Source organism: Lathyrus oleraceus, chromosome 7 (genome assembly GCF_024323335.1).
Source record: "Lathyrus oleraceus cultivar Zhongwan6 chromosome 7, CAAS_Psat_ZW6_1.0, whole genome shotgun sequence".
Classification (NCBI taxonomy): domain Eukaryota; kingdom Viridiplantae; phylum Streptophyta; class Magnoliopsida; order Fabales; family Fabaceae; genus Lathyrus; species Lathyrus oleraceus.
In genome coordinates this window covers 50,126,416-50,152,427 of record NC_066585.1, presented here as the reverse complement: position 1 = coordinate 50,152,427, position 26,012 = coordinate 50,126,416, and the positions used below count along the sequence as shown (strand labels likewise).

The 26,012-nt window shown below is 39.6% G+C and overlaps 1 protein-coding gene across 1 annotated transcript; it reads left to right on the top strand.

Moving 5' to 3' along the window:
* The first annotated feature begins 7,686 nt into the window (after positions 1-7,686).
* On the top strand, positions 7,687-9,000 carry LOC127101956 (uncharacterized). The gene has a single exon (XM_051039380.1). It carries the CDS (start codon positions 7,687-7,689, stop codon positions 8,998-9,000), a length of 1,314 nt encoding a protein of 437 aa, XP_050895337.1.
* Positions 9,001-26,012: the final 17,012 nt, after the last annotated feature.

Sequence of the window (26,012 nt, the reverse complement as noted above, 5' to 3'; positions counted from 1 at the left end):
TCCAAAGGATGTGAGCTACTTGGATCATCAATATGATCTCAAGAGAGGAACTCCATTTGTGGTCTCGATTCTTATCCCTCATCTCTTGTATGATTAGGACTTTAGCCATTCTTCTTCTTCCCTCCACTCTAACCCAAGCCAAAACTTTTGTGCAAACATTTAACACTTGTTTTCAAACATTAGAAACCTAAGTCTTATGCTTTTGATTTTCGAACTTTCTTTTCATAACGCTTATTTTGAATTGAATTTTTAAATCAACTTTGACCATATTTTGTAAATACTTTTCATTGGTAAATACCACTCATTCAAATACCTTTTTGTGGCTTCAATGGCCACTCTCTTAGTCAAAACTTTTTCATAACCTTTAGCTATTAGATTTGAGTTATCCTTGAGGTAGATGTAATACTCACCTATATCCTTAGTGATGGACAATGAGTCTTCCATGCTTATTTTAGGGTTAACCCCTCACTAGCATGTTGAAGCTATCCTCACATGATGGATTTGTGGTTTTTAGGTTGAGTTTTCTACCTTGGATAACAAAAGACCTTAAGGCTTTTGGACCAATCAATTCACCAATATTTTGAGATTTTTACCCCGAACTACGAGGTTTTGATCCTAATCTTTTTTAAGATGGTACGTAGGTAATGGGTTTATCCATCCAAACACAAAATATAAATAACTTGTATATTCTCTTCTCATCTCTTCAATCATGTTTGCACAAATAAATTTTCACAAAATACCAACCTTACAACAAATGTGAAAAGGGCTCCCTAGGAATACCTAGGATGTTTTGGGTGCTTAAAACCTTCCCATTACATAACCAACCCCCTTACCCCGATCTCTGACATTTTTACTAGTTTTTGATTCGATAAAACTTTTTAGGTTTTTGTTCGCTTTCTAACCATTCCTTTGGATAAATAGAAGTGCGGTGGCGACTCGACTTGTATGATTTACCTTAGATTTAGTCAATATCTCTAATGGTAACGAATACCCCGCTACAATACCAACTGAACAAAAATGTAGGAATTACATCTATCGAATGCTGGATAGAATACCATCGAAGAGAAAATCCGTCACCGGTCAGGATGAACATATCAAGGATAGACTCTACGACGGGAGAAAATAGGAATTACATCTATCAGTTACTGGATAGAATACCATCAAATAGAAAATCCGTCACTAGTTAAAGTGAACATATCAAGGATAAACTATGCGGGAGAAAGTAGGGTTTACAACTAATGGTTACTAGGTAGAAGACCACAAGGAGAAGGAAATCCGTCATCGGTTAAGATGAACATATCAAGGATTAACTCTCTGGGGAACAAAATAGGGATTACGACTACCTTTTTACTGGGTAGAATACCAAGGATGAGAATATCCGTCATCAGTTAAGATGAACATATCAAGGATAGACTCAGGCAGGGGAAGGAAAGATATCCGTCATCGGTTAGGATGAACATATCAAGGATATAGTTCCTGGGGGATCTGAAAAAATTGAATCCACTAGGGACTCCACTGCTGGGAAAACTAGGATAGTTTTGTCGTGTATTGGGCAAGAAGTAACAAATTGCCAACTAAGGAGAATATTACTAGTTACGGGGTAACAAGCTCTTAGAAGACTCAAAGCATCTATCTAGGCAATAGCTAGAAAGAAACAGTCAATCAAGACTCAATGCAATGAGGATATAACTCAAGGGGAGTGGTTCCATCCAGATAATCAACTAGGGAGGAAACTGAAGTAATAATCATCCACGAGGAAGCAACTCAGTAGGGAAGAGGAGAAAGGTTAAAGTCTTTGTACCTAAGGGGATGAAACTCTACAATTGAGGGATGACAGACACCAAATTTGTATGGGGATAAAGTACCGCCAACAGAGAATGAGAATCTCAAATCAACCAATCAATCAAATATGATGGTGCCATTATGAAATTATGAAATTATATGAATGTATATGTATATGTATATATGATGATTATGCTGACAAAACGATCACAAAGGATACAAAGGTGTCGCAAAGAATTTGAATCATCGGTACAATCCTCGGTCAATCCACAAAAAGAGGAAGACAACTGTTGGGGAACAGAGAGAGATTAACAACCCAAAGGCTCAAATCTAGCCGAGGAAGGAGATCCACTGAGGAGAGGAAAATGTTATCAAGTTCGCAGGGAATTTTACGTCAACACCATATCACAATGGGAGACAACCTTACAGAAGATAAACATAAAATAGTTGCTCAAAAACCAGGAGGAAACTCTGATTGGGAGCAAGTAGGATGGCGACTGGTGAGGAAAGCAACACGATCTATTGGGGAAAACATCTTACTTTGCTGAAGATCAATCCTGCCATGGAAACACAAACTCCGCTGGGGAAATACAAAAACTTTGTCGGGAAAATAACACGACGCGGGGTACTGAATCAACCAACTCAGCTGGGGAAAAGAATCGAAACTCCACTGGGGGGTCAAAATACTCCACCGGGGAACTTGATCAACAAAATCGACTAGGGATACCCGAAGGGTTAACCGCTTGGGGAACCTCTGATGCTTCGCCTTTTAAGGACTTGCTGCACTTTGAAGTGCCGTTGATACTTCTTTTTAATTGCTCTGGAAAATTCTTGCTTTTATATGTTTAAGAAAATGATTTTGATTAAAAAATTTAATTTCAAAAATGATCATAATAAAATTTAAACTATTGGCTGGGGTAAATAAGAGTAGAAATAATTGGATAAAAGCTCAACTTTATTTGATGGAACGGTAGTCTATAAATGACAAGACTCCATAGATTTTTACAAAGTTGAAAATGGTAATTTACATGGAAAAGGGTTACATTGAATACAAATGATCCTTAATCCTTCTACCAACTCTTGATATCCACTGTGGTCTTAACCGCTACTGGGGATGATGAATCGACGTCAACCCTTGCGCTTAACAAAGTCTTTTCAAAATTGGACGATCAGCAGACTGCAATTACTTACCATAATCCCTAATTTTTGCATAAGTTGCCCCAAGGTGGGGTACTCAACTTATTAGGAAATTCTTTCTGTTTTTATGTCTCTAATTTTTGCCTGGATCTCCCTTTCGGGTTTTCAATCCACCGAGACGCTCATTTTTTCCTAAGCCGACCTTTCAGGTTTTCAACTTAGCGAGATATTCTTTTCTTTTTAGGCAAAGTATTTCTTGACTGCATCTGCGTTCGCAGGACGAGTGAACTCTTCACCATCCATAGTTGTAAGAATCAAAGCACCGCCCGAAAAGGCTCTCTTAATAACATATGGGCCTTCATAATTAGGAGTCCATTTCCCCCTAGAATATGGTTTGAAGGACAAGATCTTCTTGAGCACAAGGTCACCTTCTCTGAATGCTCGAGGTCTGACCTTCTTGTCAAAAGCTTTCTTCATCCTTTGCTGATATAACTGACCATGACACATGGCAGTTAATCTTTTCTCTTCTATTAAATTCAGCTGGTCATACCTTGTTTGACACCATTCAGCATCAATCAACTTGGCTTCCATGAGCACACGTAATGAAGGAATCTCAACCTCCACGGGGAGCGCTGCTTCCATACCTTATACAAGAGAGAAAGGGGTTTCCCTTGTTGAAGTGCGGATGGATGTATGATACCCATGCAAATAAAACGGGAGCATCTCATGCCAATCCTTATATGTAACAATCATCTTCTAAATGATCTTCTTGATGTTCTTATTCGCAGCTTCAACAACCCTATTCATCTTTGGTCTGCAGGGAGAAGAATTATTGTATGCAATTTTGACGTCTTTGCAAAGAGCTTCCACCATATTATTATTCAAGTTCGATCTATTATCAGTAATGATCTTTCTTGGCACACCATAATGACATATGATTTGATTCTTGATAAACCTTACAACCACTTTCTTGATTACTATTGCATACGATGCCGCTTCAACCCATTTTGTGAAGTAGCCAATTGCCACCAAAATGAAACGATGTCCATTCGAAGCTTTGGGCTCAATCATATCAATTCCCCACATGGAGAAAGGCCATGGGGAAGAGATAACATTCAATAGTGTCAGAGGAACATGAATCTTATCAGCATATATTTGACACTTGTGGCATTTCTTCACAAACTTGCAACAGTCAGATTCCATTGTCACCCAATAGTAACCTGCTCGCAACATCTTCTTCGTCATTGCATGTCCATTGGATTGAGTACCAAAGTAACCTTCATGCACTTTAGTCATCAACAAGTATGCTTCGTGTCTATCCACGCATCTGAGCAAAACCATGTCGAAGTTTCTCTTGTACAATATATCGCCATTCAAGTAGAAATTGTCGGCTAATCTTCTCAAAGTCTTCTTATCTTTCAAAGATTCTCCAGATGGGTAAATCTGACTTTGGAGGAAACATTTGATGTCGTAATACCACGGCTTCTCGTCTTTGACTTCTTCAACAGCGAACACATGAGCTGGTCTATCAAGACGCATCACCGACAAATTGGGAACCTTATTCCAATACTTCACTATAATCATTTACGCCAATGTTGCAAGAGCATCTGCCATCCGGTTCTCATCTTGAGGAATATGATGGAACTCAACCTTTGTAAAGAAAGTCGAAATCCTCCTCACATAATCTCTATACGGTACCAAACCAGGTTGTTTTGTCTCCCAATCACCTTTGATCTGATTCACAACCAAAGCAGAATCTCCAAAGACATCTAAATACTTGATTCTGAGATTCATGGCCTCTTCAAGCCCCATAATGCAAGCTTCATATTCTGCCATGTTGTTTGTACACTTGAAAGTCAATCTAGCTGTAAATGGTAGATGCGTGCCTTGAGGAGTAATAATCACTACCCCTATGCCATTACCGTATTGATTAACAGCTCCATCAAATACCATGCCCCAACGGAAACTAGGTTCTGGCCCTTCTTCAAGCAATGGTTCATCGTAATCTTTCATTTTCAGTTACAAGATCTCTTCATCAGGAAAGTCATACTGCACTGACTGGTAATCTTCAATCGGTTGTTGTGCCAAATGGTCAGCCAAGATACTACCTTTGATTACTTTCTGAGATCGGTATTCGATGTCATACTCTAATAACAACATCTGCCAACAGGCAATTCTTCCAATTAAGGCAGGCTTCTCAAATATATACTTGATTGGATTCATTTTGGATATCAACCAAGTGGTATGATTCAACATATACTGACGCAGACGCTTAGCAGCCCAAGCCAATGCACAACAAGTCTTCTCAAGCATAGAACCCGAGTCTCACAGTCGCTGAACTTCTTAGTGAGGTAGTAAATTGAAAATTCTTTCTTTCCAATTTCATCTTGCTGACCAAGAACACATGATCAACGGTCTTCCTTCAACAGGCGGAGACAAAATTGGACGCTCAAGCAGATACTCTTTGATACTGTCAAAAGCCTTCTGGCAGTCTTCGGTCCAATCACAATACTGATCTTTCCGAAGAAGCTTGAATATAGGCGCACATATGGAAGTCATGTGTGAAATGAATCTGGAGATATAATTCAAGTGGCCGAGAAAACCTCTGACTTGCTTCTCAGTTTTGGGCGCAAGCATCTTTTGTATTGCTTTGACCTTGGCAGGATCAACTTCAATACCCTTCTCACTGACAATAAAGCCCAACAACTTACCACAACAAACACCAAAAGTACACTTATTGGGATTCAAGCGGAGTTTATACTTCCTCAAACGCTGGAATAGCTTCAACAAATGCTCAACATGTTCCTCTTTATCAATGGATTTAGCAATCATGTCATTGACATAAACTTCAATCTCTTTGTGCATCATATCATGAAAGAGAGTAGTCATTGCTCTTTGGTAAGTTGCACCAACATTCTTTAGACCGAAAGGAATCACTCTATAACATAATGTTCCCTAATGTGTAATGAATGTGGTCTTCTCCATATCTTCGGGTGCCATTTTGATCTGATTATATCTGGAAAATCCATCCATAAATGAAAAGACTTTGAATTTAGTTGTATTGTCTACCAACATATCAATGTGTGGCAGAGGGAAATCATCTTTTGGATTGGCTTTATTCAAATCTCGATAGTCGACACACATGTGGACTTTTCCATCTTTCTTCGGCACATGCACAATATTGGCCACCCATTACGGATACTCAGCGGTCACAAGGAAACCGACATCAATCTTCTTCTGCACTTCTTCTTTAATCTTCACAGCCATATCAGGATGCATTCTTCTCGACTTCTGCTTGACTGGCGGGCATTCTGGATTCAACGACAATCTATACTCCACAATCTGAGAATCCAAACCAGGCATGTCTTGATAGGTCCAAGAAAACACATCTGAGTACTCTCGAAGAAGATCAATCAACCCCTTCTTAACATCTGGACACAAGAGAGACCCAATCTTGACTTCCTTCACATCATCTTCGGAACCCAAGTTGACTAGCTCAATCTGCTCTTCAAACGGTTGAATGATTCTTTCATCTTGTTCAAGAAGACGAGACAATTCATCACTCACTTCTTCATCACTTTCCTCCTCGGCCTCAAACACAGGGAATTCAAAATTTGGAGAAGGAGAAGGATCATTGTATTCAATGGGGGTTAGAAACCAACCTGCATAATGATTTGATATTTTGATTTTAGAGAATTGGATTTGTGACCAAATATTATGCAGATGGACAATTATATTGTTTATTTATGTTTTGTGTGATTACCATTTTCAGAATAAAACAAAAAGTAAAAACAAACATCATAGATGTTGATAAATAGAATTAATTTTATTAATGATAAATTTGAAAATGCCCAACAATGTTCGCTTCTCCCTTAGGCATAGGAGAAGGATTTTTAAAAACATATAAAATAAATTACTTAGATCGATGCAACATAACAGGAATATCAACAACAATTCAATATATCATGTAGGAAATCAATGGAACTCATATATGATGATCATAACCATTCTTGGATCAATTCATGGTGGTGCTCTTTGGTCATGAGGGTCTCAAACCTTAGATGTGAACTTGATAGATCAATGGAGATCATGCCCTACCTACAAAAGAGTTAGGCAAATGGAAAAACATATTTTTGTATTTTGGTTAGTAAAATGATAAAATACAAGTATAATACAATCACATGGTGCTTGGTGATCTCTCCCAAAACAAATCCAATGAAAGAGGGGTAAGGAGGATGCCAAGGTGTGATCCCAATGCTAATGTTTATGATGAAATTGCATAAGGGATCTTAGGGTCAAAATTGGGGTCTTACAGTGACCCTAATACCCCTTTGTAGAAACTTTAGCCATGGCCAGCCTAGACCAATGGTCGTGTAGTATAGGCCACCGAGGTGCCTTCCTCGTAAGGGTCGATACGAAGATCTCAGTTAGAGTAGACGACTTTGATGGAGGAGTCGCCTGAAAAGTAAATTGATATAAGCGGTTGATAGTCCAGGAAGTCCATGACTCTAGGGCCAGTGTCTTACACCGAATTTTCCAAAAGCCCTAGATCATACAAAGTGAGAACCTTGGTTTTCAAAGTAGTCATTATTAAACCTCTACTTCGTCACAATGGTCTGAAACCTTGAGCCCATGCTTCGTCTGTGGAAATAAATAAAAACCAATTGTTCATTCATACATACATTCATCATCAAAATAATAAGCAAAGCTCTTAAAGATTTTTGTTTTTTCAAACGCAGAGTTACAAGACCTTTTACCGACACAATCATGGATATTTCAACAAGGAAAATCACCTTTACTTTCCGATTCAAAAGTCCCGACATAAGCTCATTGAAGCTCCCCGGCTCAAAAGTAACAACCCTCATGGACAACAAGTTTAGAGCCAGTTTTGGAAACATCATAGATCTTCTGACCGAGAAAGTTGATTATGGTGTTATCACTATAATGGACCAATACTATGACGTCCCCTTAATATGCTTCACTTTCCCCGACTTTCAAATCTCTCCAACCTTGGAAGACCTCGAGAGACTCCTCAACCGATCAATCAAAGAATACAATCCGTTTCCCAAATTGGTAGAAGGTTTCTGCTTGACCGAGCTCTCACTCGCCTTGGGTATCAATTCCAGCAAACTAGTGGCTAATTGGGGCATTAAAGGACCCATCAAGGGTTTAACCCAAAAGTTCCTTGAAGCCTATGCCTGGGAGATGTTAAAGGAAGGAATACCCAACTTTTTTAGTGCAACCTTGTCACTATTTATTCATGGAATTGTTCTCTTCCCAAACATAGACAAGTTTGTGAATCACTTGGCAGTTAAAGTCTTTCTAACAAATAATTCAGTGTCGTTTCTACTTGTTGACTTCTATCATACCTTTCATACAAGGCATGAGAAGAAGGGATATAGTTTTCTCTATTGTGCTCCTCTTTTGCATCTATTAATGAGGGACCGCATCCCTCAACATGGACCTTTTGCTCAAAGCACTTTGACATGGCCTCAAAAGTTCGCATCTCTCTCTGCCAATTCAATCCCGTGGTACAAGAGAGAATGGGATACAAAAGAAGTCATTGCAAGATGTGAAGGGTTCCCAAATGTAGCCTTAATTGGAACGCAGGGTTGCATCAACTACAACCCTACTATACTCAAAATAGAATTGGGGTATGCCATATTGAGTCCTCCCGAGGAAAGAGACTTCATTCCTTTCGTTGTAAATACCGTGGATCCACTCAATTCAAATATGAAGAGAGTGCAAAAAGCATGGATAAACATAGTCTGTATTGACCAAGAATGGGGTAAGAAGAACATCCTAGCCAAGGAACCCTACTTTGTGTGGGTAAAAGAGAGGGCTAGGGTTGTTAAGATATCGTTTCTATTTTACCCTTCTTCATTCCCGTTGATGCCCGAGCCTAGCCTATCCTACAAGAGGACATTGACAAGCTTACCTGCCAAATCAAAGAGCTTAAGTTGGAGAATAATCAATTACGAGTCCAACTCAATCGTGCCAAGGAACGTAACCATGTCTTGGAAGATAAGGGTAAACAAGTTTATGAAAAGTTCGAGGATAACAAGAAGAAGCTCTGAATAGCTGAAGGATAGAGAGTTTGGGTTGGTGGAGCTCTACAAGGACCTAATTCTGAGCTAGACTTCCGCAATGACATGTTGGATCAAGCGTTCCAAACTATCAAGGACCTTGAGAAAACTATTGAGAGGTCAAATGCTATGAAGAAAGAAGCGAGGGAAGACTATGAAGCCCAGACCCTCGAGCTAAGGACCACTCTTAAGGAGTGTAAGTACCTCTTAGCTAAGGAACAACTAGAGAGAGAGAGACAGAGAGAGAGAGAGAAAGAGAGAGAGAGAGAGAGAGAGAGAGAGAGAGAGAGAAGATTCACTAAAGCTTCTTGCGAGAGCAGTTCAACCTTGGAGGAGCTTGCGAGCAAATCAAGAACCTGAAGAGGGGGATCTATGACCAAGCTTATGTCGAGTTGCAAAACAAGACATTGGGAGGAGAATTACCGTGGAGCTGAAGCTTCCATTGCTCAAAGGGATGAAATCATTCATAATCTCCAAACCCTTTACAACAAGTGGAGGGACAAATACACCAACATGGCGGTGCTGACTAACTACGCCCTTCAAGACTTTCCCGACACGTTGAAGGAGGTTGATCTGATTATGTGCCCAGATAATACCCCTGAGGAGGTCTATCACTTTGTCAAGCTCTGCAAAAAGACGATGGCCAAACTCATTACCGACATTGAGGCTCTTTGTAAGTCTCAAGAGGTCACTTTTAGGGTTGGCATTTAGTTAGTTTATTTGTTTCCACTACTTGTACTTTGCAACTTCCATGTATTGTAACTTGTTTTCCCTTCAAATGATGAATAAATCTTTGTGTTTTCCTCTATTGTGTTTTCCTTTATCTTTGATTATGAGCATAAATCGTTAAGTATTTCTTGCAATGAATAAACATGATTAACTAAAAGAGCCTTGCATTAACCTAAAAACAAAATTCATGCATCATTTGCATCTTTCAAAACATAAAAACATAAAAACTCATACATCCACCCTATTCTAACCAGAACCACTCTCCAAAGCTGACTTTTCGATACAATACACAAAGACACTAACAAGTTCTCCTGGAGCAACTTCAGCAAAACTAAGTTGAACTTCAAGAAGAGGTATCGCAGGAACGATCCTAGATGGGGAAACTGGTGGAGACTATACAGGCAGTCGAAAGGGGCGGGCCAATGTTGTTAATCCTTTCATTCCTCAGGTGGTCGAGACTCTGATTCCTCTTCCTCCTCAAGTTGACCCTTCAGTCTATATATGCGCACCCGACGGTGTTCCACACGTCAATCTTCATCCTCCTATCGTCGAGATATATGATCAACACGATGCCTTCTTCAGCCCTGGGGCTACCTCTCAATACGACATTTTTGGTCCGACAACCAAAGAAGTAGAGAAGAAGGTAAAGGCTATTAAGGAGAACCTCAAAGCAATGGAGAACATTGATTCTTTGGGTCTTGATGCAGTGGAAATGTGATTGGTTGCTGGCATGATTATCCCGGCCAAATTCAAAGTCCCAGACTTTAAAAAGTATAAGGGAAACAATGACCCTAGAGCCCACATCAAAGCCTACTGTCGGAAAATGGATGCCTATTCCAGTGATGACTGATTCTTAATGCACTTTTTACAAGATTCCCTCAGTGCGTCATCCTTAGATTGGTATATGCAACTGGAGGGTACTCATATTCGTACTTGGAGGGAGATGGCCAAGGCGTTCCTCAGACACTATCAATACAATAATGATATGGCACATAGCTGCAAAATCTGAAGTAGAAGTCTGAGGAAACCTTTAAAGAGTACGCCCAAAGGTGGAGGGAATTAGCAACCATGGTACAATCCCCATTACTTGAGAGAGAGTTGATAGACATGTTTATGGGTAACCTACAAGGCCCATACCTCGACAGAATGGTGGGGAGTACTTCCTCGGGTTTTTCTGACCTAGTATTAGCCAACGAAAGGATCGAGAACATGATCAAAATGGGCAAGATTCAGAACTCCACAGGCACCTATGATGTGGTAAAGAAGCCTTTTGTTCCTTATGGTAAGAGGAGAGAAGGCGAGACCAGTGTCGCAGCCATCATCCGGACCAAGAATCCAACATTTAAAAAAGTAGCCACTGTGGCTCCCATTTAACAATAATAACAACCTTTTACTATTCCCATTTAACAACCACGTCAATAACAACAATATCAACAATGTCAACAACCATAGCAAAATCAACAATGTTATCAGTCGCAACAACAATGTCAGCAATAACAATATCAACCATAACAACGAAGATTGAGAAGGTCTGAAAGAAGGTTTGACCCAATTCCACGGCCATACTGTCATATTTTACCATACCTCTAAGAGGATCGCTTGTACAATTGAGAGAATTAGGACCCCAACCATCATTTCTTCCTCCCGGATATGATGCAAATGTGTGTTATGAGTTCCATTCTGGCGCGACCGGGCACTCTATTGAAAATTTTAAAGTGTTGAAGTACAAAGTCCAAGATCTGATTGACTCCAAGGCAATTACGTTCACGCCCAGCGGCCCGAACATAAACGACAACCCTATGCCTCCCCATGATAAGACAAATGTAAACATGGTGGAATTGGAAAGTGGAAGGAAGGTGATAACCTTTGTCAATGATTTGAATACCCCGCTCATAGAAATCAAGAATGTACTATTGAGAAGTGACATGTTCTTAGTTTGCACCCAGACTTGTGAATATTGTTTAAAGGACCCACAATTGTGTGAAGTATTGAAGGCTTCCATTCAAACTCTAATGAACCAAGGAATATTGATAATTGATTGACCATCCGCTATCAAAGATGTGTCAACCCTTGAAGCTTCGTACGAAAATTCCCCCCCCCCCCTTAAAATTCCATATAATCTTTCTCAATTAACTCTTTCAACGAACCATCTCGCTCAAATGATCATAACAGTTCCAACATCATTCTCGTACAACGACACCAGAGTAACCCCCTGGATGTATGACACACGAGTTTACATCCACGGCTAGAAAGTACAAGCAAAAACAGTCAAGTTCGATGACCCATTAATCAGCATCGTTGGAACTGGCGGTATCATAAGAAGTGGCAGGATCTTCACACCAGCACCAAGGTCGAGAATGGAGGTCCATTAGCCCATGACAGGGGTAATCAAGTTGATAATACCCAACCAAGGCAAGACCCTCTAACAACCAGTGAAGTAGGTGAGTTTTTATGTATCATCAAAAGGAGTGACTATCGAGTGGTTGAACAACTCAACCAAACACCCTCAAAAGTCTCAATGTTGTCTCTTTTGATGTGCTCAGAAGCACATAGAGATGCCTTGGTAAAGTTTCTAAAGACCCCCATGTACCCCAAGAAATCTCGCTCTTCTAGTTTAAAGAGTTGGTTAACAATATAGCCACCAACTTAAGTTTGGGATTTAATGATGAGGAGCTCCCCGCTGAGGGAAAAAATCACAACAAAGCTCTCCACATCTCCATTGAGTGCGTGGACATAGTTCTATCCAGAGTTTTGGTCGACACTGGTTCCTCCCTTAATGTGATGCCCAAAGGCTCCCTGGCTAAGCTGACTATTGAAGGAATCTTCATGAAACCAAGTGAGCTGGTGGTGAGATCGTTTGACGGGTCAATGAGGATCGTGATTTGTGAAATAGAAATGCCCATGAAGATTGGCCCACATACCTTCTTCATCACTTTCTTTGTAATGGATATCCATCCAGCTTACAGTTGCCTCCTCGTAAGACCATGGATTCATTCAGCTGGAGCCATTACTTTAACGCTCCACCAAAGGTTGAAATTTGTATAGAACAACAAGTTGGTGGTTGTAGAAGGTGAAGAATATTTTCTGGTAAGTCATCTGGAGTCATTCCACTACATTGAAGGGGATGGGGAGATAAAGGAAATCCTATTTTAGTCGTTCGAAGTGGTCAACGTCGAAATGGTTTTCCCGATAAGGGATGAGTCCAAGAATGCCGAATTTTCAATGGCCTCTCTCAAATATGCTTTAACTATCATACGGAATGGACACCTTATGGGATGGGGAAGAATTCCCTTATTACCTAAAAATAAGGACCATGCCGGTTTGGGACACAACTCCCAAAATCGAAAGAAGACGTCGCCCGTAGCTGAAAAAGGACAAGTGCTCCCATTATCTGAATACTTCTCAAGTGTCGGCTATCTTGTTGACGGCCATGTCTGTATTGTGGAAGAAGATGTTGAAGATGCAGGACTGATGGAAGGGGTGCCACCAAGTGGACCGAGATAGAGATACGGGAAGTAACCATGATTAAGATGTAATTTTCCATGTTTGTTTTCGCTTTTAATGAAAAGGACCCATGTCAAGCCCAAGGCATGGGGGAACCATTTGTAGGGCCTCAATGAATTTCCTTTTTAATCATTAATGAAAAAGATCCATATTTCGCAGTCAATTTTGTGATCCTTGTCTTTCATTTATTATTTCACCTTTTCAAAATGGAAATTTTCTTTTTCTTTACAAAAATTATTTTCAAATCATTTTTTCTTTCATATCAATAAAAGCATGAACCCTAAATCACAGATCACCCTCAACAACCACCAATGATAATTCTGTTATAGTCTCGTATGACTTTGATAACACGATTAATCAAGCCAATAAGGATTGTGATGAAGATGCCGAGCTCCCCGAAGAATTGGTAAGATTGCTCAAGCAAGAGGAAAAGGTCATCCAGCTGCATGAAGAATCAGTAGAAGTGGTTAACTTGGGAACAAGCGAGGAAGAAAAAGAGGCCTGAGTTAGCTCAGCTCTGTAAGACGAAGTGAAGGCAAATTTGATCAAGCTCTTGAAGGAGTACATGCCCGACCTCGGTACTGACATCGTGGTCCACCATCTGCCTCTTAAAGAAGAATTCCCTCAAGTAAAGAAAAAGCTACGAAGGACTCCTCCCGACATGGCTATGAAGATCAAGGAGGAGGTACAAAAACAACTCAACACTGGTTTCCTAGCGGTCTCCAATTATCCCCAACGGATTCCCAACATCGTGCATGTACCAAAGAAGGATGACAAAGTAAGAATGTGTATAGATTATAGAGATCTGAATAGAGTAAGTCCCAAATATGATTTCCCACTACCTCACATCGACGTGTTAGTAGACAACACTGCTCAGTTCTTTGTTTTCACCTTTATGGATGGTTTCTTCGGTTATAACCAGATCCAAATCGCTTAAGAAGACATGGAGAAAACCACTTTCATAACCCCATGGGGAACCTTTTGCTACAAGGTCATGCCTTTTGATTAAAGAACGCGGGTGCTACATACCAACGAGCCATGGTCACTCTTTTTGACGATATGATTCATAGAGAGATCAAGGTTTACGTTGACGATATGATAGCCAAATATCAAACCGAATAGGAACACCTTGTCAATCTAGAAAAGTTGTTTGAGAGGCTAAGGAAGTTCAAATTGAGGCTTAATCCTAACAAGTGCGCGTTTGGGGTAAGATCCGGCAAATTGCTAGGTTTTATCGTCAGCCAACATGGTATTGAGGTAGATCCTGAGAAAGTGAAGGCCATACAAGTTATGCCTCCACCCAAAACTAAAAAAGGAAGTCTGAGGATTCCTAGGTAGATTGAACTACATTTCTAGGTTCATATCTCACCTTACGGTCACTTGTGAGCTGATCTTCAAACATCTCCGAAAGGATCAAGCCATCATTTGGAACGACGATTGCCAAAGAGTTTTTAAGAAGATCAAGAAGTACTTGAAAGAACCTCCTGTTTTAATGCCCAATGTACCCGGAAGACCATTGATCATGTACCTCACCATCCTCGAATGATCCATGGGATGCGTCCTTGGCCAACATGATGAGACTGGTAGAAAAGAACACGATATATACTACTTAAGAAAAAAGTTCAGTGATTTCGAAAGTAGGTATTCGATGCTTGAAAAGACTTGTTGTGCATTAGCTTGGGTTGCCAAACGCTTAAGGCAGTACATGCTCACTCATACAACATTGTTGATCTCTAAGACGGACCCCGTCAAATACATCTTTGAGGAGCCTTCTCTAACAGGTAGAGTAACCCGATGGCAAACGACTTTAATCGAGTACGACATCCAACATGTCACTCAAAAGGCCATCAAAGGGAGTGTAAGGTATGACTATCTTGCGCATCAGCCCTTGGAAGACTACCAGACTATGCGTTTTTAATTTCCCGATAAGGATATTATGTTGATTAGGGATTACAACATCCTCATCCCTGAGGAAGGACCCGAGCTTGGGTCCCAATGGACCTTAGTTTTTGATGGAGCTTCTAACGCTCACGGTAATGGCATTGGGGCAGTTATCACCTCCCCAACTGGTTTTCACCTCCCCTTCACTGTGAGGTTATATTTTGAATGTACAAATAATATGGCAGAGTACGAGGCTTGTATCTTTAGTATTGAAGTTGCAATTGATCTTAGGATCTAAATCCTTGAAGTCTACGGAGATTCAGCCTTGGTCATTAGCCAAGTCAAAGGAGATTGGGACAGAAGAGATCACAAGCTCATCCCTTACCAGGAGCATGTCTTGAAACTAGTCCCTTACTTTTATGAGATCACATCCCTCAAGAGGATAATCAGTTAGCCGGTGAATTGGCAACTTTGGCGTCCATGTTTAAGGTCAAGTGGAAGAATGAAGCACCATCCTTTCACCTTAACTACTTGCACGAGCCTGCTTACTGTTTGGCGACCGAAGACGAAGCCGACGTTTATCCTTGGTTCTAGGATATCATGAGATTCTTAGAATGCCAAGAATATCCAAAGGACACATCCATTACCAACAAGAAGTACCTTCGAAAGCTATCTTCTAAGTTCTTCATAAGTGGATGGGTACTATACAAGAGAAATAATGATTTGGTGTTGCTAAGATGTGTAAACAAGCGAGAAGCAAACCAAATCATAATGGAAATCCCTGAGGGATCTTTTGAAACGCATGCCAGTTGACACACCATGGTGAATAAGATCTTGAGGGCTGACTATTTATGGATGACTATGGAGGTTGACTGTCACCGCCACGTCCAAACATGCCATAAGGGCCAGATATATGCTAACAAGATCCATATACCGCCAATGCCACTAAATATCTTGACATCTCCTTGGCCTTTTCTATGTGGGGCATTACCGTAATCAGACTCATAAAGCCAACTATGTCGAATGGACACCGCTTCATCCTTGTAGCCATTGACTATTTCACAAAATGGGTGGAAGCAGTCTCATACACCAACGTCACCAGACAAGTGGTGGCTCAGTTCATAAGAAAAGAAATCATCTACCGTTATGGGGTCCCCAACAAGATCATTACTGATAATGGATCTAACCTCAATAATAAGATAATGAAAGAGTTGTGCCAAAGCTTCAAAATATATTACCATAACTCATCGTCTTATAGCCTAACATGAATTGCATTGTCGAGGCAGCTAACAAAATTTTTAAGAAAATCATGCTAAAAATGGTGGAAACCTACAAAGATTGGCACGAAATGCTCCCGTTCACACTACATGACTATCGTACCTCGATACGTACTTCCACTGGGGCAACACCCTTCTCTCTTATATATGGCATGGTTGTAGTCTTGCCTATTGAAGTAGAGATTCCTTCCTTAAGGATTTTGACTGATGTCAAGCTTGATGAAGCCGAATGGGTCCAAGCCCGATTTGAACAGCTAAACCTCATTGATGAGAAGCACTTGGCATCCATCTGCCACGACCATCTTTATCAGAAGCGCATCAAGATGACACATGACAAGAAGGTCTTCTTCTGCAGCCTCGAAGTTAGAGACCTTGTATTGAAGAATATTCTACCCACACACCGATCCAAGGGGCAAATGGACGCCAAACTACGAAGGCATATACGTTGTAAGAAAGGTCTTCTTTGGAGGAGCTTTGATCCTTGCAACTATGGATGGTGAGTGTAGCGGTGTATTCGTTACCATTGGAGATATTAACTAAATCCAAGGTAAATCATACAAAGTCGAGTCGCCACCGCACTTCTATTTATCCAAAGGAAAGGTTAGAAAGCGAACAAAAACCTACAAGTTTTACAAACAAAACTAGTAAAAGAAACAGAGATATGGGTAAGGGGGTTGGTTAAGCAATGGGAAGGTGTTAGGCACCCAAAGCATCCTAGGTACTCCTGCGGAGCCCTTTTCATGCTTGTTGCAAAGGTTATTGTTTATGAATTTTTTTATTTGTGCAAACATGATTGAAGAGATGAGAAAAGAATCTACAAGTATTTACATTTTGTGTTTGGATGGATAAACCCATTGCCTACGTACCCTCTTATGAAAAGATTAGGATCAAAACCTCGTAGTTCGGGTAAAAGATTTCAAAACAAATGAGTGGATTGATTGGTCCAAAAGCCTTAAGGTCTTTTGTTATCAAAGGGAGAAAACTCGACCTGAAAAACCACAAGTCCACCATGTGAGGATAACTTCGACATGCTAGTGAGGGGTTAACCCTATAATAAGCATGGAAGGCTCATTGTCCATCACTAAGGACAAATGTGAGTATTACATCTACCACAAAGATAACTCAAACCTAATAGCAAAAGGTTATGAAAATTTTGATTAAGAAGTGATCATTGAAACCACAAAAGAAGCACATTTGAATGGGTTACATTTACCAATTAGAAGTATGTAAAAAATGGTCAAAGTTGACTTAAAGATTCTATTCACAATGATTGTTATGAAAAGAAAGTTTGAAAATCAAAATCCTAAGGCTTAGGTTTCTAATGTTGAAAACAAGTCAAATGTTTGCACAAAAATTTTTGGTTTTGGGTTAAGGTGGAGAAATGAAGAAAAAGGGTGATGGTTAAGGAATGAAACCACACTAGGAGTTCCTTTCTTGAGATCATAGAGATGATCCAAGTAAGTTCCTTTGGAATAAGCAAGCACAAAGCAAAAGCAAATAAACAAGTCTCAAAAGAGATCCTCAAATGAAAGGAAACAAGATGCCAATATATAGACTTACACCAAACTCCTGTCAGCAAAACGGAAACAGAATGCCAATATATGGACTTAGATCCGACTCCAAACAACAAAACGGAAACAAAATGCCAATATATGGACTTAGATCCGACTCCAAACAACAAAACGGAAACAGAATGCCAATATATGGACTTAGATCCGACTCCTAACAACAAAACGGAAACAGAATGCCAATATATGGACTTATATCCGACATCAAACAATAACAAACAAATGTCAAAAGCAAACATGCCAAAAGCAAACAAGCAAACAATGCATCACACACTATATACAAACAAGAGGCTTCAAACCAAGGGTGGGCTTTAGTCAAGAGGGGTCATATCAACCTCGACAAACAAGCCAAACTGTACAAAGGTAGTTTGTAGCTCTTAACCACTAACATTGAGAGTTAGGGTGAAGCTGATCAAAGATGGAAATGAGGATGAGACCTCATGCTCTTAACCCTGGCCTGGGTGAGCTCATGATAAAGAAAGCGTGGGGATCTAGAAAGTGAGATCCTATTCCATTTGACGGACACTGGACAAAGATCTTGGGTATATGTTCAAGAGCATCAGCACGTAGTGCGAGCATAATGAACGACTCACTGAATAACGGGGGATTGGCTACTAATCCCTTCTATCCGTCAATTGCCTCTTCACTTAGGAGAACTTATCAAGTAGCACATGCCTCATTTAGAGGTCTTTGGCACAATCTGTAAACAAACACAAACAGAGCCTCTTAAGGAGGACTTCCCAGCAAAATGCCTGCCAAAAAGGCGACAGGACTTCCAGACTACATGGAGTAAGATGGTAGCTACCTAAGTGGTGTATCAACCACAATCCAAAGCTCAAGCAAGAGCTAAAAGCAAGCAACTAATGTACCTGTACAAAAGCTAAACAGTTAATATCTCAGACAACCAACCAAAAAACAAACAGACATACTATCCAACTGTTACACAATTCAATGTACAATGGTCAAGCAATCAAATGAAGCAATGAGCTCAACACATCAACTCAAACCCCTACAAAACATAAAGAAGCTAGAACACAATCCAATTTGCATCTCAAAAGGTGAGCAACTCAACCATTAATGCTAAGTATCCAAACCTGAAACACAAGTCAAGGTTAACTCATGTACAAAACACTAGTACAAAGACTAGGTCCAAAACCAAATCAAATGATCAAAACAGAACTCAATCTTTCACATAATTCACATTCAAACAACTAAGAAAATGTCCTCAAAAGGACCAACATCAATGCATAAGGTAAGTAGCTCAAATGATCCATGTAAAGCAAAGCCAAGCAAAGATGCACAAAATGGTCATCCAAATTAGAAAATCCAAATCAAAACAGAAATACCTCAAATGGCCTTGATATTTGTTATGCAAGCTACTCATGTTATGAACATACAATGTGCAAAATATCAAATCCAGAAGAGTTCAAATGATAGGTGAACAAAAATGCACAAATGCAAGGTCCAAAATATGACACAAATTGTCACACTATATCCTCAGGTGTCAAAAGCAATGAATACAAATGAGAAAAAATTCAAACCAGTGCTCAAAAATTCATATCACATGTGATGGTCAAGCATGCAAAAATTCAGATCCATTGGATCAACACATAGCATTTCACAAAGCATTGAATGCACATGATCAAATTAACATAAGGTTCAATCAAAATTTCCAAAATAAAAAAATCATAAACGAACAATTCATGAAAGTAATCCTATAAAAAACTAGAGATCAAAACAGAACTAGGAAAAAATTGGAGTGAATTTGGAGCATTTTTCAATTTTTAATGATTTTTTAAAGATGAATGAAATAATATGAAATAATAAAAGAAATGGAGGGAAAACAAATATTTGAATAAACTCAGAAATAATGTGAGTCACACGATCAGGCGCGAAAACAAGATCAACGGTCCAAATTTGAAATCCAAAACGCATAATTTCGTTTATTACATGGCAAGTATAGTCTGCAAGTCAATGGCACACAAGGCATGGTCAAAGCATGGTATCCAATAGAATAAACACGCAAGCAGCACAATCATCAGCCATATCACGCACAATGAAACGAGGCGTTTCATTAATGTGCTGGCAGCACACTCAGCATGTCAAAGCTCGCGTGGCCTGGTCAAACGATTCAAGGCCAATGGAACAGACAGGCTAGCACACACGTGGATCCAACGTGGACTAAAACCCTAGCATATGAACCAGACGCCGGAGCTGTACCTCCGGTCGTCTTCTCCGGCCGTCTCCGGCGGAGATTCAACAACATTTTTCCAGAAATCAAAGAAACCGGTACCGTTTGAACCGCTCTCTCACCAGGAATCCAAATATGCTAATGATTTCATCTAGATCTTCCTATATCGCATGGATAGAACGAAAACATTATCATCATCAAAACTTATATTCATCATCACAGGCTCATTTCTCAATCATTTTCAAAACTAAACATATCAGCATACTCCAGGCAATGAGATCTACACAATTATATACATAAAACAACAAAATGTGAGGATCGAATTCAACCTACTTGGAAATTGAAGTTTCTGTACACGTGTCCTTAAGCACTCTATAGCTCCAGATCTTCTTCTTTAACCTTGCCCTGAAGCTCTAAGCAAAAAGAATCAGTTGAAAACTCCTTAATCTTCCTCAATTTCAGAATTCCATTAACATGATGAAGCTTTTGATTTGCACGATTTCTTGATGAATTGCCACAAATGAATGATGGATCTTGCTCAGTGAAGCTCCATGATCAAGAATCTACAAGAATCTTGAAGAGTTGTGTGAAGAAAAATGGAATTCGAAGTGAGAGAAAAATGGAGGGAATTTGGAAATTTTGATCTGAAATTCTGTTATCTTTTCATGATTATGGTTAGGGTTTGGCTTATATATGGCATGTTAATGATGCTGCTAATCCAATTAGGCAATGGCTAAACATGATTAGGAAAAAATAAGGCAATGTGCAAAAAATGCAAATGTGAAGCTCATGCACATGCTACACGTGAACAATGCCCATGCAAGCTTGGAATTCACTTAAAATCAATCAACAATCAAGATTTGAATGGAATTTTTCTTGTAGCTTAAGCCAATTTTTAATTGTGAAAATTCCCTCCAAAATGTGCACATGTGAAATAATGAGCAAACAAGCTTCTCTCATGCATGGCAATGGTTCACTTGAAAGGTCTTGGGCATGAGAAGTATTTTGCAAAAAGAATGGACCAAATTGGAGTTTTGAATCAAAAGTTATGTCACTTTGAACTTCCATGCACACTTTGTGATCATTTGGCCATAACTTCTCAACCAATCATCAGATGAACATGAAATAGGACTTTTTGGAAATGGGAGACAAAGATCTACAACTTTCATATTCACAAAAAATCCATTTTAAGCTTCTTTGATGTTGAAAAATCAGTTTGAATGTGGAGCAGAAACTTGCCATTTTTGGAAACTTGAAATTACAGGTCACTTTCCATTTTTGGAAACTTTTGCCATGACTTCAAAATCTTCAAGATAGATGTTTGAAATGACAAATATACTTATTTTGAACATGAATGAGGTGTTTAAATTCATTTCCCCACCTCAAAGCCATCAGTTGACTGCACAGTTGACTATTTGGTCTTCAGATGACCATGAAATGTATGACTGAATTTGAGCCTTAAACCCTTGATGAAATGGCTCCAAAATGAAACCTTAGCTCATGTAAGCTCTTTGTAATTATCATGTGGTCCTTATACCAAAGAAAATATCTCAGCTCTTGCACAAAGGATGCTCTTGAAGTGCTTGACCTATTATTGCTTCAGCTGCAAACAAAAAGGTTAATGACATATTTTTGTGCTTTTGGTTAGTGAACAAAATGATAAAAGAAATGATATACAATACAAGCATGCCTGGTGATCTCAAACCACTCACAAGGAGGTCCCACCCAAAGGGAAAGGAAGCCAAGATGTTCAATGATCCTTGAGGCTATGCGATGCAATGCTATGATGCCATGAGGGATCTTAGTGACAAAATTGGGGTCTTACAGTGAGGATCTTTCGTCCCATGTGAATGCATATGCAGTTAAAAAATACTACACTTGAAAAAATGATGGAAAAAAAGATCATGATAAGTTGAAAACCCGAAATGGCGACTTATGAAAAAAAGGGTATCTCGGTAGACTGAAAACCCGAAAGGGAGGTCTTGACAAAACTTAGGGATTTAACAAAAGTGAGAGGTTGCATCCTGCAAAGAATCTTTCTTCACTCCTCAACAAGTCAATCCAGTGGCTTCCCCCGCAAGTTAATCTTGTCCTTCTCCTTCCGAAAGCAAGATCAAAGGACGACCAAAGGCGTAAAGACTATAACAGAGTTGGAATTTAGTGGAAACCCGAGATGTTTCATTACCGTTACAGTTTTTCAATTTCTTTTTGCAATCACCTCTTTTAGGAATTGCTTCTTTGTACAAAATCACCTATTTTGGTGACATTTATCAATAAAATCAGTTCCACGATATGTGCTCAATATTTTTATTTTTCCAGCTTTGTCTGCGAAATGTGACTTTTCCCAAAAAAAATGATATGACATTGGAAATTTCTTGATAAAAATAAGCTTTTTTCAAACAAAAACTTTAAGGGAAACAACATCGAATTACTTCTCTTTCAAAAATTTCTAAAGGTAACCAAAAACATGTTTGGTATCCCCGTCTGGAAGTGCCACACAAGTCCCATGTAATTTGCCAATTATTTCTTCCCAAGCGGAAATCCTTAGTTATTACACCGAGTGCTTGCTTGGATATCAGAAATTCCAATTTTCCGATACCAAAAAGTTAGCACTTTCCCCAACCAAACTTTCAAGCCAAATCACTTGGCACATCTTGCAAACCTAGCATTTTCATAATCCCCCAGCAATAAGCCCAAGCATGCATTGACATTTTTGCATATATAACATCGCATCATAAGTATCTTTTGAAACCTCGTACTCAATTGATCTGCTGAAATTCGGAATTTCCCAACTGTTAGGAATTTTCCCCAGTAGGATCAACTTTTAATATCTCCCCAAACAGATTCAGGTATTTCTAGCCATTGCTGGGAATCTTCATTGAACTATCATTTTCTCTCTCCATTGGCTTCCTCAGAAGAGTCAGGTATTCTTAGTCGTCGCTAAAAAGAATCGCCATTGTACTTCTTCTATCCCCAGAGAGTCATCACAACATAATCATCCCCACAGAGTCAGATTTTCTTAACCGTTGTTAAGATTCATTATTAAACTCTCCCATTTTATTTAAACACGAGGTATTTTGGGCCCATTCCTCAATCCAAGTCAAATATTAGTAGTTATGGCTAACAATCTCCGTTGAGATTTTTTCCACAGCATGAGTTAGGTATTCCCATCTTCATGACAAATCATCACTGATGTGCTCTTTTCCCCTAACAGATGTCAGGTATTCCAGTCGTTGCTAGGAATCATCATTGAATTTCTGTGTTTTCCTCAGCAGAGTCTGGTATTCTAGTCGTTGCTAAGAATCATCACTGTACCTTCTTGATAAAATTTATCCCCAGTCAAGTTAGGTACCCCATTCGTTGTTGAGAATCATCATTTAACGACTTCTTTCCCCATAGAGGCGGGTATTATAGACGTCGCTATGACTCATCATTGTACCTTGTTTATATCCATCTAAGTCAGGTATCCTATTTGTTGCTAAGAATCTTCACTTGATTTGTTTGATTATTCCCCACTGGTTCGGGTATTCTAGTTGTCTCTAAGAATTGTCACTGAATTCGTTTGGTTGATCCCCAGTAGATGTCAGGTATTCCAACCGTTGCTAGGAATTGCCTTCCCTTTCTCCCCAGTCATTGCTAGGGGCAGTCGTCCTTTCTCTTTTCCGAGATTCTCATTCCCCGGCGGGATCTCTTTCCTCCACCTTCTCAAATTTTGACATCAAAATATGCTTATGTTGCATACATCGCATTTCATGCATAATCATCATAATCGTGCATAATTTCCCAACAAATAACTTTATTTCACTATTATCCCCCAACAAAGCAAATTTTCGGTTACTCCTAATAGTACTTAATCCCCTCATACCATGAATGCATTAGAAGCTGTTGTTATCCATGCCTTCAGGTCCGAGAAGATTAAATAGGGGCAGTTGTCATACCCTCAAATTTTCCATACCCATATCATCTTCTTAAGCCTTAAAAACCTAAGCATGCATCTCATACATATCATCTCATATGCATTTGTGTTTAATAACCACAAGCCCAAGGCATGGGATTCATCTGTAAAGGCCTAAGATCCTCTGATCATGTTGAGGTGTGCCCAATCCACCTTAACCTTAATCTCATCCTCAAGCATCCCAAAAAGCTTGGAGGATCACTCAAGACATCTCACTCACTCCCCATGTCCAATTTTGGTGGTGAGACCCCTTTGAATAGGCCTCAAGGTTCATCTGGCCACCCAAGGACCAAACCCTAGCTCTTGACCCTCCTCTTGGCTTGTACAAGTCTTAATGCAGCATGGATATTGTCCATGGAATTGAGGACCCCTCAAATCCAAAGATTGTTCATGCCCCATGTCCTTTAGACATCTCAATTTGACCCCTACATCTCAAACCCTAATTCATCTGACTATGGTTCTTGATGAAACTTGTGGCTCAAGAAATCCTAATTTGGGGACCTTTTGACCATTGAGCTTGATCATTTTTGGCCGTACAATCACCCTAACACTAATTCAACATCATTTCATGTCTGTTTCAATCAAAATGAACCATTTAAACATCCATTCTGTCCATGTTACAAGTAGTTGGTTCATACTTGATTTTTCAACCTTCCATGACTTGATCCACCCACCAATTTGACCTAAAATCATTCCACAAAGGTCCAAACTTCATTTCCCATCTTAATGTGATCATATGAGTTCAAAACATCCATCATTGTGCCTTGAAAAGCAAGAAATCACAAAAACCACAAAACTAGGTCATGTTGGTTGGTCGTATTTTGGCAAGAATGGCCTATAGGAAGTCCCAAAGACCATAACTCTCTCATCTTTCAATATTTTTAAATTCCACTTCTATCCAAATTTCCTAAATAACTTCCTCTACATCTTTCTTTCAAGGTCCAAGACCCAATTCATTGAGGAAGAGGTTCAATTTTGCTATTGGCCAAGTTGGTCCAACATGCCTTCCATGCCCTAAAATCATGTCATGACCACTACTTTGACATGTTTCCATTTCCAAACCACAAAACCTTTTGACCTGGTTATTTTTGCATTCTATCAAGTTCATGGCAAGGAACAAATGGCCCAAAATTGAGACAAAATGCACGAGCCAATTTCATTTGGTCTTGGTCCAAACATTGATGATCATCTTGATCAGCACACCATACCAAGTCAAGGAATATTTTGTAATTCAACACAGCATGTCCTCAAAACTCATTTATTTTGATCCCAATGGTCCACAAACACTTTTCAAATGATGTTGAGGTGTTATTGAAGGCCAGCTTGCATGCCAAAACCACACCAAACAGAAATTTTGATGCCATGTGCAAAATTCAGCTTTTGCCCAAAATGGTAAAAAGCAGATTTTGCTGGAGGGCATCTCATTGCCTTTGGTTGCTCCAAAACCATGCTAGAGATCAAGAAAAACTTTCCTGCATTGCAAATGGCCACATAAGCTAGCCATTTCAGTGTTCCCCAAGTCAACACAAAACCATGTTTCAATTCCCATGCCAATTATGCTCAAACAATTTCAAGTTCCCCCCAAAACATCCAGACACCTTCCCTATAAATAGGTGAAGGTGTCCATTGCAAAACCATGCTGAAAAAGGCCCCCATCACATTCTGAATATTAACATCATACCTCCATTAACAGACCATCGAATTTTCAGTTCTAGAGCATTTCAACACTAAACCATTGCCTAGAAACACTCACCACACATCACTCAAGCTTCCCAAACACTCAACCACCCTTCCCTGAGCCTCACCTGACCTGAGGCAATCGTTAGAAAACTGCCTTGAGCAACTTCTGATCAAGTAGTTTCACTCACCCTCATCTCTGAAACAAGTTACCACTTGACTCGA

Coding starts and splice junctions, on each gene's coding strand:
- LOC127101956 (XM_051039380.1), top strand. CDS start 7,687: ATGGATATTTCAACAAGGAAAATCACCTTTACTTTCCGATTCAAAAGT.